The sequence below is a fragment of the Oncorhynchus kisutch genome, linkage group LG1 (assembly GCF_002021735.2).
Source record: "Oncorhynchus kisutch isolate 150728-3 linkage group LG1, Okis_V2, whole genome shotgun sequence".
In the NCBI taxonomy this organism is placed as follows: domain Eukaryota; kingdom Metazoa; phylum Chordata; class Actinopteri; order Salmoniformes; family Salmonidae; genus Oncorhynchus; species Oncorhynchus kisutch.
Genome location: NC_034174.2, coordinates 66462315 through 66478618, shown reverse-complemented (window position 1 = coordinate 66478618; position 16304 = coordinate 66462315). Strand labels below are relative to the sequence as shown.

General features: G+C 42.7%; 1 protein-coding gene across 1 annotated transcript; it reads right to left on the bottom strand.

Annotated features, from left to right (window-relative positions):
- Positions 1–129: 129 nt before the first annotated feature.
- On the bottom strand, positions 130–15932 carry LOC109888971 (hexokinase-1). Its single transcript, XM_020480121.2, has 18 exons — positions 15534–15932; positions 13797–13959; positions 11425–11573; positions 10709–10828; positions 10177–10272; positions 9994–10093; positions 9569–9752; positions 9045–9200; positions 8640–8873; positions 8113–8417; positions 7477–7625; positions 7153–7272; positions 6517–6612; positions 4272–4371; positions 3840–4023; positions 3369–3524; positions 2808–3041; positions 130–1131 (listed from the first exon to the last, which is right to left on the bottom strand). The coding sequence occupies exons 1-18, from the start codon at positions 15594–15596 to the stop codon at positions 969–971; spliced, it is 2772 nt and encodes a 923-aa protein (XP_020335710.1). The 5' UTR covers positions 15597–15932; the 3' UTR covers positions 130–968.
- Positions 15933–16304: the final 372 nt, after the last annotated feature.

Here is a 16304-nt window from a genome sequence, read left to right as displayed (position 1 = left end):
TTCAGGTCATGTTACAGTAGGACTCGCAGAGACATTCAGGTCATGTTACAGTAGGACTCACAGAGACATTCAGGTCATGTTACAGTAGAACTCACAGAGACATTCAGCCACAAGTACACACAGAAGCGCTCGGAGTAGCCACTCTTGTCTTGGGGCCCAATTAACATTTATTATTTCTGCACACAATGCGTAGGTATAGGTGGGAATGAACACAAAACACAACACCTAAGGTATAGTAGTAATTCACATATATGTAGCAACAAGGTAGTACACTTTAACTGGGGGGGCGGGGGGGTCATTCAACTCTCCAAGCTCCTCAGAAAAAGTGGTTAGGTGAAGGCGGAATACTGTATTATGTGACTTACTTTTGACATACATTTACACAAAAAAATAGTAGTAGACTAGTACATTGTGTGAAAATAGTATGTAGGTGGTGTGTAAAATTATGACTTTTTACAGCCGTGACTCTTGCTTTCCACCCTATAAACACAGGCCTTTTTGGAAAATATATATAAAGAGTGTAATCACTATAAAGGAGTTGTTGTATCATTCATTGGATTAAATGTTCAATGGTTCAATTGAGAGTTCCACCAAAATACTATCACTCTTGTAACTCGCATATCCAGTAGAAAGTACAGAGAACTTTTTGTTTGGTGCAAAATCCAACTTTTGTTATACAATACACACGTTTTGCACTATATTTATCAGATACTTAAGACAACATGCTATCGAGGAAAATTTACAAACATTTAAATGATAAACCCTTCTGGTGCATTATAAATAAATAAAGGTGAAATATTCTAGTATTTTTACTTCCCTAAGCATGCGGACATGTCTCCGGCTGTGAGAGTGGCCAGGTGGAGTCACGGCTGTCGGGGCTATGGGAAGATGTAGAGAAGAGCTGTGCGGTGGGTGGAAGAAAAGTTGGAGTAGCAGGGCGTTGTACAGGTGATGGGAGGGGCGACTCATTACGCTTGCTGAGCCGCTTGCTGCGCCTCTTGCGCTCTCTGGCGACAGCCCACGGCTGTGATGAGGGCTGCACCCTTGCCGCTCCCATCCTCCGACAACAGGAAGTTGACGTTACACTTGGGGGCGAGCTCCTTCACTGTCTGGTGGAAGATCCGGGAAAAGCTGGAGAGACAGGCACACATAGTCAGACGAGTATAAGGATAATTGTCTCTTATAGGACATACAGTGGGGCAAAAAAGTATTTAGTCAGCCACCAATTGTGCAAGTTCTCCCACTTAAAAAGATGAGCGAGGCCTGTAATTTTCATTATAGGTACACGTCAACTATGACAGACAAAATGAGAGAAAAGAAATCCAGAAAATCACATTGTAGGATTTTTAATTAATTAATTTGCAAATTATGGTGGAAAATAAGTATTTGGTCACCTACAAACAAGCAAGATTTCTGGCTCTCACAGGCCTGTAACTTCTTCTTTAAGAGGCTCCTCTGTCCTCCACTTGTTACCTGTATTAATGGCACCAGTTTGAACTTGTTATCAGTATAAAAGACACCTGTCCACAACTTCAAACAGTCACACTCCAAACTCCACTATGGCCAAGACCAAAGAGCTGTCAAAGGACACCAGAAACAAAATTGTAGACCTGCACTAGGCTGGGAAGACTGAATCTGCAATAGGTAAGCAGCTTGAGCAGACGTGTCCCCCTGCTTAAGCCAGTACATCTCCAGGCCCGTCTGAAGTTTGCTAGAGAGCATTTGGATGATCCAGAAGAAGATTGGGAGAATTGGGAGAATGTCATATGGTCAGATGAAACCAAAATATAACTTTTTGGTAAAAACTCAACTCATCGTGTTTGGAGGACAAAGAATGCTGAGTTGCATCCAAAGAACACCATACCTACTGTGAAGCATGGGGGTGGAAGCATCATGCTTTGGGGCTGTTTTTCTGCAAAGGGACCAGGACGACTGATCCGTGTAAAGGAAAGAATGAATGGGGCCATGTATCGTGAGATTTTGAGTGAAAACCTTACATCAGCAAGGGCATTGAAGATGAAACGTGGCTGGGTCTTTCAGCATGACAATGATCCCAAACACACCGCCTGGGCAACGAAGGAGTGGCTTCGTAAGAAGCATTTCAAGGTCCTGGAGGGGCCTAGCCAGTCTCCAGATCTCAACCCCATAGAAAATCTTTGGAGGGAGTTGAAAGTCCGTGTTGCCCAGCAACAGCCCCAAAACATCACTGCTCTAGAGCAGATCTGCATGGAGGAATGGGCCAAAATACCAGCAACAGTGTGTGAAAACCTTGTGAAGAGTTACAGAAAACGTTTGACCTCTGTCATTGCCAACAAAGGCTATATAACAAAGTATTGAGATAAACTTTTGTTATTGACCAAATACTTATTTTCCACCATAATTTGCAAATAAATTCATTAAAAATCCTACAATGTGATTTTCTGGATTTTTTTCTTCTCATTTTGTCTGTCATAGTTGAAGTGTACCTATGATTAAAATTACAGGCCTCTCATCTTTTTAAGTGGGAGAACTTGCACAATTGGTGGCTGACTAAATACTTTTTTGCCCCACTGTATCACTGAATTGATGATGCGGATTCATTACAGTTGTACTCAGAGTTCTATTTCTATGATATCTAAGTAGACAAGATGTAGCAGATGTGAAATGTCCTTATCCTCTGACACTAATATCACACGTCATTATGGAAATGCTTCTAATTTCCACCTTTTAACATTTTAAGGAAGCTTTGGATTTAGTTTACTATGAGCTAACACTGGCTCTCCTTTTTTCCCTCTCCCTTCCTTTCTCTCTATCCCTCCATCACTCACTGTGGGTGCAGTTTGTATAGTGTTCCGTCAACCCCCACAGTGACGTCTAGGTGGTCCAGCCCTCTGTTCTCACGAATCTTGTCCACCACGCCGGCCATTCCGGCTCCGCAGATCTGAGCCGCACGGAGGGACACGGTGCTGCATACCTCCTTGACGATGATACTGTCGTCACATGTGCTGTCCAGACCCAGCTGCTGTAGGATGGCCCTGACCTGCAGCAAGGCCAGGCGATCGCTGGGGGAAGAAAGGGTTAAAGGTCCATCAAGAGCCATTGGATCACTGGATACTGAATAGTTACTTGTGCATACAGGTAGGCCTAATATTGGTTACAGTCTCATAAAGGTGTCTATCATATTCTTATGTGTTTGTAACAATGTAGATGCAATTGTTGTAAACAATTTGTAATTGTATTAAGTGTTGGTTCTCAACAGCGTAGATAATCTCTGTACACCCCAAATTACAACAGGATTCTTATGCACACCCCCAGGTGTATATCCTTAGTTAATAGGGTCAAATTTAAGTACAGCGAGAGATTTTTTTGTTTAATCACATGTTCCCTACCTCTCTATCTGGGACAGGAACTTGGTCTCAAAGATGCCTCTGGTCTTCAGCGTCTCAGAGATCTTTCCACGGAACAGGAAGCCGCGCTTGGTCAGGTCAATCAGGATGTTCCTCACAATTTCTCCCAAGTACATGCCGCTACACATCTTCTCATACCTGAGACATGGAGTGAAACATACCCAAAATTTGAGGCATATAACTTAGTTATTTAGTTTGGCCCATCTTTCCTCAGGGAACATAGTACAGTAGACCATAGATGACTCTTAGTCTAACATACCAACAATCACAACCAAGCACCATTTTATTATGGATAACAATAAAGTATTTTAGAGTCAATAAAGGATTCTGGTTCAAATACGATAAAGTACAGGTGCATGCTCAGGCCATTAACAAAACACTCAGGCCCAAAAAAATAAAAAATAACCTAAAACAAATTTCAGCCATTTACTAGTTTGGCTGTTCAATTGTCACCTCTGTTTGCCCTCGTTGAGTGAGTTCTCGTCCACAGCGCAGTCGTACTGCGTCCTGATATCGTCCAGGCACCCATTGTCCCCGAAGGCGCCCCACTCCATGTTGACGCACATGCGTCCCTCGTTCCCCTCCACCGTCTCTATGTTCCTCATCTCCTCCATGTAACACGCATTACTACCTGTCCCTGTTAGAATGCACATGACATCCCAGGTCTTAGGTTTATAATGCACGTGACATCCCAGGTCTATAAATCTATACAGTATTACATGTATTGCGGATATACTGCTTATTACAATGTACATTACAGTAAATTATATACAATTTGGTATAAAAGTTTTAGCCATTAGCGTTGTATCCAATTTCATCAACTTATTTTGCATTTGATAGAAAAAACAAGGTTGTGTTGATTAAAATAAGTAGTGGACTGTATACCTGCAATAAGTCCAACCTCACAGGTGGGCTCTTCATATGCACACGTCATCATTGTTCCAACAGTGTCGTTCACCACAGCTACCACATCCAGATCAAACTCCTACACATACACACAAACAACATTATGAGTTGAACAGTACATTTGAGTGAGTTGAACTATACATTTTCTGCTTCACCCAATGCTTTAAATAGTAACCTCATTCGTCACCTTAATTTACTGTCACAACCAGAAAACAAACCTCCATTTAGAGTCATGCATCATGTTGTAAAGCAAAAAACATGATATTATTTTCAGTGTGAGTGTTGGTGTGTACAAATGGTTATTTCTCAGTTATTTCTCAATGAATTATCCACTTTCCCCCCCCTGGAAATGTTAGTGAATGGCTGGTTCAACTGAAAGATGATATCAGACATGGCAACCTTTCAAATAGCACTCCAAGAACAATGCAACCCACTGACCCTCCACACATTCATTATTATGCAGAAGCTCAGACAGGAGACAGACAGGCATACACACACATACACACACAATTGACAAAAAGATATCATATCCCCATTCCCATTTGTAAAGATCCTGATTTTTTGTTGTTGTTGCTAGAAATATAAACTCGCAATTTGGTCACAACAATGGTCACAACAAACACTCTCAAGTTCATTTGTCTTATACGTTTCCTATAACTATTTACAGTAATTTTTGCATTCTTGTTTATTACAATTTTCCCATGTTAATAACATGCTATTTAAACAATTTCCACACCTCTGCATTGCGGTAGTCCTGGAAATCCAACCCTAGGCAACACAGTGACTAGGGACTGGTTTCAGTAATTGACTCTTTATGTTATAGATTAACTACGTCACTACCTACAGTACATCGATTAAAAAAAAGCTATTATCTTGGCTCTCCAACAAATCATGAGGCAGTCATGCCTGAACGTCGCGATTCAAAACCAAAACTTGCAGGAAAAACCTTTGCAGTGGTTTTAGTTAAAGTAGTTAAAAATAACCAAAGTGATCTCCATCTTGCTAGCCAATATTTAGTATTTTTTTATTTTGCCAATATTTAGTATTTTATTCAAGCCGATAAAGTAGTGACGTAGGTAATTACGTACTTCCTCTATGCCAAAATAGTCCATAATTGAAACCAGGCTCTAGTCACTGTGTTGCCTAGGGACAGGTTTTCGAGACTAGCATTGCGGCTCTGTTTTACTGTTTTGGGTTTTTTGCCCGAATCAATTTGCTCATTGACATTCAACTAATACTTACTCTATCCTCCATCTAAAAAGGTGAAATTGATCAAAAAGATACTGAGAAACATGTTGGTGTGTGATTTGGGCTGAGAACCCCTCAGAACAACAAGTCCAGAATGACCGAAGCACATTGAGTATAACCGAGTTACTGCAGCACGGCTGAAAGTTGCCAATGGAGACATTGCATATGCTACTAGCATATGCTCCTAATGCTAACTTAGCATGATATGCTATTGTTTTTTTATTTTTATATTGTGGTCTGGCATTTTGCATTGTTGAATCAATTGAAACATTGTTACTTGGGATGGTATCAGTATTTCCAAATGCATAGAGTGATTTATTGTTGATAAATGGTGTTATGAATGAGATCAACCTTTACGTGGGGTGTTAATGTTGATGGTGACTGAGACAGTGTAGTGGCAGTTCAGTTATGGCGCATGAGTGTAATGACAGTTCCACACAGTATTGCCAATTTAGCGATTTTGTTACTATATTTAGCGAGTTTTCAGACACCTCCAGCAACATTTATTGATAAAAGAGCCTAGCAACAAATTCACTACTTTTCAGGCTGCCTTTGGGGAGTTTTCCCACAAAGGATTTCTATGGTTTTGATAGCATTTAGCGACTTTTCCCACTCAGACTTTTCTGCCGCAAAACATGGGAGACGCTGTCTGTGCAATAAAGGCACTGCAATGGTGCACAGATAGGCAGAGAAGCACAAGGGGAGGGGGTGTGCAGTGGGAGAGGTGGCGAAAACGCTATGTCGGGAACCGCAGCTGTGCAGGGCAAATTGGTGCTGTGACTTCGTCATGGCAACGGCAAAACGTCACCCAGCGACTTCTAGCAACAAATCAATGAGCCAATAGTGATTCTCACTGAAAAATGGTTGGCAACTGGTTCCACACCAGTTATTTGATTCTACTCTATGGAGTTATATTGTGGGGAGGTGTTACATATTATCACAGTGGTGTGAAATAAGGCGTGGTGTCCAACCTCACCTCTTTCCTCTTGATGCCTTCCCGGAGAAGCTCCACCACGTCTTCACCCTCACAGTCTGTGCATTTGAAGCCTTTGGTCCAGTTCACAAGGATACCCTGAAAAACAGAAAAGGCACTTTTTGGTTACGCTACTATCACCTAGAGCTGGACGATATGGCCAAAAATCCATATTGCGATAAATTGCATGAATTTATGCGATAACGCTAAAATAGAACGATACATTTATATATATATATATATACATTTTTTATAATGTACACCATCATTTTATTATTACACACAAAAAAACAAAGATTGTTTGAGCATCAATTGTCCCATTAACAATCACCCATATTAGCAAACTTCTAGAATTTCAAACTTCACATTTCTCTAGTATATGCTACTTATCACAATGAACGATATCAGCAAAATGCCTTCGGTGTCAATAATTTTAGATTTATCGTCCCAGCTCTACATATTTTATAGTTACATTAGATACGACTATCACTCAGAACGATCAATGAAATAAACTGTGAAATGCGAATGTTGATCATAATTGTCAGTGAGAGTGATTCCATTTTTGGAGGCTCTTGCGTAACAGGATATATTTTGGGTTCTCATCCAGGGTAGATGTTAGCCAGCAGATAAACTACTCACTGCATCCAGGCTCTTCTGGTGGCAGGGGAAGGAAAAGGTGAAGCCCAGAGGCAGACGGGCACTCTTCATGCCCATGTAGTCCAGGAAGTCAGAGATGCAGTGCACAATGTGGTCAAAGAGCTGGAGGAAACGGTGGAAAAAAACGGCTTTAATAATCATACGCTGACTGATGATGTGCTGACTGTATTTATTTCAGTGCAGACAGAAATACATTAGACTCAATTATTTGGACATTTGAAAACGGATGAATCATAGTTCATGAATTGAGACTGAATCGAATGGCTTTTGGCTAATGACATTTAGTCATTTCAGCCATTGCTGTACCTCCTCTCCCGTGCCCTGCATGACCTCGATGGGAATGGCGTAGATTTTGTTGTGCATCTCCACTGTACGCCTTTTCCCACTACGGATCTTAACCAACAGCACCCGGAAGTTTGTTCCTCCCAGATCCAGAGCCAGAAAATCCCCATTTTCTGTAACATGAGAGCTGGCTTATTAGCTAATGATTTTACAAAACCATACAAACGACCACTATTTCCATAAGATATTCTCATGCTTCAAATGTCGATTCTCATAGTTCTACCTGTATGAATTGCTTGAGGTCGGTGACATTCATCTGCTGTTCAGATTAGGCAGGGATATTGGGTAACGGTTCAGTAAAAACAAAGGGATTCTAACATGCAAATGCCCAAGGATTATACAAAAAGTACAAAAAGTAGACCAATTTTGAAAGTACTGAAGCTTTTAAACTTTTGCGGGGGTCAGTCCCATTTTATTCCCTAACGGTTGAACAAGGAATTCCTCTATGGAAGTGTAATTGAATTCTTGATTCGACTACAATTCAGATGGAACTGATTCCCGCCAACTCTGAATAGTGGTGAGAAGATATATTAATTCCGCATTTAAATCCTTCATGCTATCCAGCCATCCATCCTTCCACAACCCCCTCCTGTTGGTCACCTGTTCCGTCAGGCGTGCTGCGCACGTAGGTGGGCAGCATCTTGACTGTGGCTGAGTCGTGGGTCTTTTTCCCCAGGCCGTTCTCGATCTCTGTCCTCATCCTCTTCTTCACCTCCAGCAGCTGGGCTTTGCTCAGACGGAACTCGGCCAGTGTCTGGGCGATCTGACGTGTCTGGTCGGCCAGACGGTACGCTACCGCCGTCACCATGGCAGCACCCTTGGCACTTCCACTCTCGGACAGCAGGAAACGGACATCAGAGTCGGGCACCAAACGCCGCACCGTCTTGTGGAGACGTCGGGCATATCTGCAGAGAGAGAAGGGCGGATGAATGGAAGAGATTACAAGCTGTTTGGATTTTTGTACTTGTCAAGGAAATAGCAATCTTGATATGTTATTGCATCATCACTTGTGGTAGAGACCAGCATATTCTTTACACCTGTGGCTATTTTGAAATTCCCTCCTGTTCTCTTATTGTGTTCTTGCACAGAGGAGGTCCTATCAACCTCCTGCAGGTTTGAGTACTCACTGAGGGTGCATCTTGTACATCGACCCATCAATGCCCACAGTGGTGCGCAGGCGGGCGACTCCCTTGTTGTCCTTCAGCCGAGTAAGGATACCTCCCAGTGTAGCTGCGATGAGGTTCGCAGAGCGGAAGGATACGATAGTGCACACGTGTTGTACGGCAACACAGTCCTCTTGAGAAGGCTCCACCCCAAGCCTCGTTAGAATCTCTTTGCATTTGGTCAGGCCTTCCTTGCTCCTGTCATGGGGAGAGAGAGTTCAATGGCAAGAATTTATGTAGTGCATGAGCTCTACAGCTCACTTAGCCTCAAATAACATTTCATTGTATGTAATGGAGGTCATATAGTCCACAAAAACAATGGAGTTGTGTATATTTTCCTTGGAAGAAACTCCATGGTTGACCTCTTACTTCTCAATGGCTGAAACATGCTTCGTTTCGATCTTCCCTTTTGTCAGAAGCTCAGGGGTTATCCGACCCTCGAAAAGCAGTCCCTCCTTGGCCATCTTGACCAGGATGAGGCGGACCAGCTCTCCCATAAACATCCCGCTGGCCATCTTCTCAAACCTTCCCAGACACAGACACAACAGAGACACTGTCAGTTTATTTTTAGGGCTTGTAAACAAATACACAGCTTTACGTTCTCTGAGGATTTATTGTTTTGTGACATGACTCTTCCCAGAGATTTTGTAAATACCTGCTTGGGTTGAACAATGTCTACACTGTTTTCTGTTTTATCTTGGCGGTGAGGGTGGCAAGCCCCTGGCCTGGAGCCCTATATATTTATCACTTGTAGTGATTTTTAACTGACAAATTTAACTGACAAATTGTACTGTAATTAGCTTTAGGTCATAAGTCCGTTATAGCAACAACTATCAACACATATTCCACATAGCAATCCCGAGTACCATGTAGGCCCTGCTGTCTTGACTTACAGCTGTTTCCCAGGGTTGAGGGAGCCTCGGTCGATCTCCCGGTCAAATTCTGTACGGAGGTCCTCCAGGGACCCGTCGTCCCCGAACGCCCCCCACTCTGTGTTGATGCACATCCTGCCCTCGTCTCCCTCCACCAGGTCAATGTGCCGCAGCTCCTCCATGTAGCAGGCATTAGTACCAGTACCTGAAAGTACACCCAGCCTAGTAAATAACCTGTCTGGAGCACTACGGCAAGCCACAGTAGAATGCTGTGCCGCAAAATGGGCATCTGCTTAATTTTCACTTAATTTTAGAAGTAACATGAGTCTACAATGACACAATCATTCTTTGCCATTGGCAAGCTGCACAGTTCTTTTACCACCTTTTATCAATAACCCTTTTGAGTGTATGCGAACATACATGTCTTGAATGCTGTGTATCCTCACCTATGATAATGCCAACTTCACATCGTTGATCGTCGAACCCACAGGTCATCATTGTTCCGGTTGTGTCATTGACCACTGCCATGATGTCAGCTTCATAGTCCTGACAAATACAATATGTTTTCTAATTCTCTTTTAGTGGCACACGTGGTAATTCAATTATGGTTAAGAAATAAGAAAACTCACCCCTCGTTTCTTGATGGCCTTGTTCAGAAGCTTCACAACGTCCATGCCTTCTACACCACTCACTTTAAACTTCTTTGTCCAAGTCACTAAGACGGCCTTTAACAGACAGCACTTTCTTTAATAAATCTGTCCTATGACCACCTAGTGTTAGTCTTAGCTAGTGTTAGCTGGTGTTGACTGGTGTTGACTGGTGTTGGCTAGTCTTAGCTAGTGTTAGCTAGTGTTGGCTAGAGTTAGCTAGTCTTAGCTAGAGTTAGCTGGTGTTGGCTAGTCTTAGCTAGTTTTAGCTGGTGTTAACTGGTGTTGGCTAGTGTTGGCTTTTAAAATGGCTTTTAAAATTAGGATTTTGTCCCCCAGGCAGGTACCACCCCCGCAGTTGTATACTCTACAACAGAACTGTGCAAACTCAAACCCTAAAAGTTGTCTTATACTTAAATATAATTAAACCAATTATGCCATTTATTGTGGTTTATCAACATCTCAAATAAAGCATTAAAACATTATAAAAGCATACATTATTGGAACCTCTTACCTCGTCCAGTTTAGTTTGTGCACATGGGAAGGAGAATGTGAATCCTACAGGGAGTTTTTTATCCTTGATCTTTTGCTTCTCCATGAAGTCACCAAGGCATTCTGCGACATGGTCAAAGAGCTACAGACATAAAAATAACTTGCATTGAGGAGTGAGACAGAAGCACGCAGTTATACAATTACACATAATAACAGTAGAAGCAACCCAACCCTATTGGCTTGTCAAACCCCTAATTAACAATTTAACTGGTTTGAATTGGTAAATCATGATGGTGGCCAGCAGTTCTTCAAGTCAGTCCTCCACTACGACCACTCTGTAGGCCTATAGGTTACAGTGTGGAATGTTTTTTTTTGTTTCAACCAATTACAATTGATCTCTCTCGTTACAGAATTGTTGTGGGTATCACGTTACTGTTGCCAACTGCCCTCTCTCCCGGGAGTTTCAACAGTCAACAGATGTCAACAGTGTAGTGATGGGGGTCTTGATGTCACACCCACTTCATAAAACAAACAGATCCATACAACAATATTGAGTGACTGCTTTTATACAGAGTGATCCTTATTGTTTGACCCGGTGAACCTCTGATGTGAGTGAATGAGACTATCGGCAATGGTCTGGGAGTGTTTGGGCAGTTTTGAGGGTGTTTTTTGTTGTTTGAGTTTGTTTTGTTGTATTTTTGAGGGTGTTTAGTTTTATTTTTTGGTGGTGTTGTTGACCTGCGTCCCACTCCCATGGATAATGTCCTCAGGGGTCTCGTAGACCAGGCTTTCCATCTGAACCGGCTGCTTCTTGTCTTGTGTCACCTTCACGCGCAGGATACGGAAGTTGGAGCCACCCAGATCCAGAGCTAAGAAATCCCCCTTTTCTGTCAGATTGGAGAAAATTAAATAAAAACACAGAAGAAAATACATGAACAACATTACCTATTTTCTAGTGTCTTTCAAGCAGCGTGTTACTTTCTACAAAATGTATTTTAGGTGAACTGAATTGATTGCCTGCCAGGTGCTATATGTCAGGATTATGTCATTCTAGGAAGGGAGACAAAATCATACTGTGTCCTCAAAAGGTAAAGAAAGGCCTGTTTATATTTGATTGTATATATCAAGCACCAAGCTGTTTGTGTACTCCAGACACTAAGCTGATCTAATTACACTATCTGTCTGGTGTTGACCACAGAGCATTATCACAATCTGTTCCCTTGACCTGTCTGGAATGAAATGTCACTGAGCTGTATTGGATGGAGGTGTGTCTGATGGCCTACAGACTAGACGATGGCTCCATTTGTAGCTGCCATTAAAGCAAAGTAGAATTCTATCCTCAGGCTAACTAGGTAATGTTCTGTTATAACACTGTTATAGAGTACTGCTGTTCCATCTAGATTGTAGTTTACAATAAAGGGCCTGCAGTTAAAAGAGTTCTCCACTGTTGATAGTCATCTTTCCATACTCTGTAGAGAATACCATCACAGAAAATATATTGCATGTGTTGCTATCTTGTTGATCATGGCATTGATGGCTTGTGATTGGCCTGTGTAACTAAGTAAATTGTTGATAATACTTTTGCACACATCTCACATACTTGACACATATCAGTTGTCAGCTGTCACCATAGCCTCAACTTTGAACTTTGACTGAATCCCCCTTCCCAGACCCTCTCATGTCCAGTGGCTGAAAACTATGGCTATTTATAACATGCAAGATGACAGGGAACTGCTCATGGCAGGCTGGCTTTATGATACGACCCCTCTGCAAGGCTAGCCTTGTTGGGCCTCGGGATTTACTGTCCACAGGCCACTCTGTTTACAAACAAAGATAGGCCACCCTGGTCTATGCATAGGTTGGATATTTGGAGTAAACCTCTTGACAATGCCCTCTACTATCAGCAGTGGCCTCTACAATCAGCAGTGGGCTCTACTATCAGTGGCCTCTACTATCCGCAGTGGCCTCCACAATCAGCAAGTTCAAAATAGCTTTCTGACATTTTATTATCAGGCAACATTTTACATATAGTATTTTCCATCCTCTTCTCCAAAGTAGTAACTTTATGCTGGGAAGATTGCCTGTTGACATTCAACATTCCATTTGTTAATGTAACCCAATACTCTAGTTATTTATTAGCGAGGGCTGGGCATTTTAACTGATGTTGACAGGCAATCAGCTGTAAACAAACAAGGAAACAAACAGTGAACTCATCTCCTCTTTTTTCATGTCTTAAACTATAAATCTTACATGTAACTTTAAATTTCAACTACAACATATACATTGTATATACTATAAACTGAACAAAAATAATCCCAACTGTCCCCAATAAACCGAACTACCCCAACGGTGGACCCCTGCATCATTTTGCATGAGCTCAGTGTCTCTGTATCTAGCAGTTGAATGATCAGCGTCAGTGATATTAAATGTTATCATGCACTGCTATAGCACAGCTAATCATACTGACAGCCCCTAGACACTCTAGTGGCCACAGAGAGCACTGCTTTGCTCCTGAGCTCACAACAATGGCGCTAGGTGGCCATATGACCTGCCAAGTTCAAATACAGGGGCCACACAGTACACACAAAAAGCCTAATGGCACAGAATGGCACAGGCCATTTAAAACACCTCAGCACATTTTTGAAGCATAGATAAGCTGCGAGTGTAGTGTGCTTTAAAGTGCTTACAGTATAAACACTATTTTCAATGTAGAGTTAAAAGTGCTTTTACTAGAAGTAGCCTGAAAGGACATGCTAGTAGATATGCAAGCTGCAGGTCCAAATGGGATCCACCCCATTATCTTATGATTATGAATGTATAGGTTTTTTTGTAATGCAGAGAGGCAGTGTGGATTATTTCCAATGTACGTATATATTGCTGTACTTTATTAAAGAGATTGAAGGCGATATTAATTAAGCACTTTCCAATTCGTAACATATCATCCGAATTGCAGGAATATTATTATAATAATTTTTTGCAGGATGTAACATCATATGAAATGGATGACTTTGTGCACAATTTTCAGGAACCCGTTTTGGCTCGTGAACCAACTGAACCACACAGAACCACTATTGCATTGAAGTTTACTCTGTATTGACTTGACACTTTACCTGATCCATCAGGGATGGACCTGACAAAAGTGGGCAGCATCTTGACGGTCGCGGTGGTGTGGGTGTCGCGGCCCAGCCCGTTCTCCAGCTCCCGCCGGAACCGACACTTGATGTCATGCAGCGTCTCGTCAGAGAAACGCATAGAGTAAAGGTACTTGTCGATCTATAGACCACCACAGGAAAGAATGGATACAATATGTTATGATGATATGTCATCATGATACAGTATATACGAAGATTAGGGTCTTGAGTTTTACTGACCCTAACTATTATGTATCGTTATGATACTGTATATTACTCAACCAATGATGGAGTGCAGGTACTTAGCAATATGAAGACAGACAGACATTAAAAGTTGTTATATTATTCCAGAGTGCAATGGAACACAATCCACAGGGAACAACTGGATAGGATCCACAGATTATTATATAATCTCTTGCAGTGGCATTAGTATTCACCAGTCGCTATGGGGCTCCAAAAAGAAGAGCTGAGCTGAAAAATATTACTGCTGTAGAGCCGATAGCTGGAGAATGATTGTCCTGATATAAATAGCATTGTGCAGCCTTCACATAGAGACGAGTATGTGTGTGACGCTAGTAATTAAGTAGTAGTAGGCTACAAACGAATGAAATGCACACTATCAGAGACCATCTGTTTTCATCACAATGGTAAGTATTAGTACAATTTTGGGGCATCAAAAAAATGTAATGATTAAGATAATTTAATATTTTGCTGAATCAGCCCTCATACAGGTCTTAATCAGGAATGTAATGGTTAACTGAGTTTATTCCCAGGGGCCTTAACATTTTCACTGCTGTGGTGAATCACACATTAGTAACTAGCTACAGTACTAGGGGCACGTGCACATGCTGCACTACACGTCACGTATGACATCACAAATCCTATCCCACACTTCGTCAGAGAACGAGCCACTCTGTCTTTACTCAGTCTCTAGGGGATGTCACATAGGTCAAGTCAAAACCAATGAATTTATTCATGTATAATGTGTGTCCTGAGACAACTAGATTCTCTGATGCTTCTCAGACATCTACATGTTGTACCTTGTTTCTGTTCTGATCTGAGGTCAACATCTGTCTATCACTAACGGGCGTGTCCCCTCCTATCCACGGGAATGAACGAGGGAATTGATTTGGTTACAGGCCTAGTGTCAGAGGAGGAGGATGGCGAGGCAAGGTGGGGTTTGCACTTTAACCGTTTCCATGACGATGGAGAGGGAGAGACTGAGAGAGGAGTCAGAGAGAGAGAGAAGAAGAGGGGGAGGGAGAGAGGAAGTGCTCACAGCTTCCTTCTAAGCAGCCTCTAGCTCACAGACACCTGTCTGCTTCAGACGCCCCGGCAACAGACGCCCCGGAAACACTCCTTAGTGATGAGAGGGGGGCTAGCATGCACTGCATCACGACCACCACCAGCTAGCCCACCAAGCTGGCACATCCTAATCTCAAGGACACACAGTGTGTTTATTAAAAACTGCACACTCCTGTTCCAACACTTACTCTAGACAAGACTAACCACTCATCAATATTAAATCAGATGTCCATCATGGCTTCCCTCCCAAAGCTCAATCCTCGCCCAGCCTCATCACATGTCCCAGAGGCATATTGATATGCAGATAGCATCAACCATCAACCAGTGTCCATGACTGTCAGCAGCGTCTACTCTTGCAAAACTGACCCATTCTAGAGGGAAGAGTACAGTAAAAGTGTTGTAGTCACTCACCTTCTTAACCTGGTCATCCTTCAGCTCAGTGAAGTAATATGCCAGAAGCTGTGCCGCTATCATCCTGCCTGCACGTATGCGAGGGCTGTCAGCGACTGACGGACGGAGGGAGGTGAGAGAAAAGGGAGGAAAGAACAACCGATATCCAAGCTCTCTCTTGTCCTTCACTGATCCCTTCTTTATTCTAATGAGGAGGAAACGCAGACCTGAGCTGCCCTAGTCCCCTTTGAAAATAATTGTGAGGTAAAAGTGCTAGTAAAACAGTGAAGAAGAAGAAGCTGTGCCTTGGTTGCACACACATAGGCACACACACAGTGTCTTGTCTGTGTCTCAGTGCTATGGTGCTAGCTCTTCTAGCTGCTCCCTGCTAGCTGCCTGTCTGTTGGTGGATGCAGTGCTGCACTGGAATGGTGGTCAGCTAAGCCCTGCCCCCACCGTACACTGATTGGCTGAGCCGGGGCTGCTTGCGGAGGGTATGGCAAGGGGAGGGGGGGTTGAGGGCTTCTCCTTCAGCTCAGGAAAGGAGGACAGAAGAACGGGGGATAGGAAGAGAGAGAGAGGTGGGAGGGAAAGGGGGATTGCAAGAGAAATGGATAAGGGAGGAAGTGGAGGCTTGGTTGATACAGTATCCCACCCCTCTCCTCGAAGCAGCAGAGAGAGAGTCATTGAAAGAGAGGGATAGAGAAAAAGAGAGTGAGAGACTCCCGGCCGGCATGTCTGTACCCAGGGGAGGACGTGCAAGTAGGAGGGCAATCACATGATGATGTCATT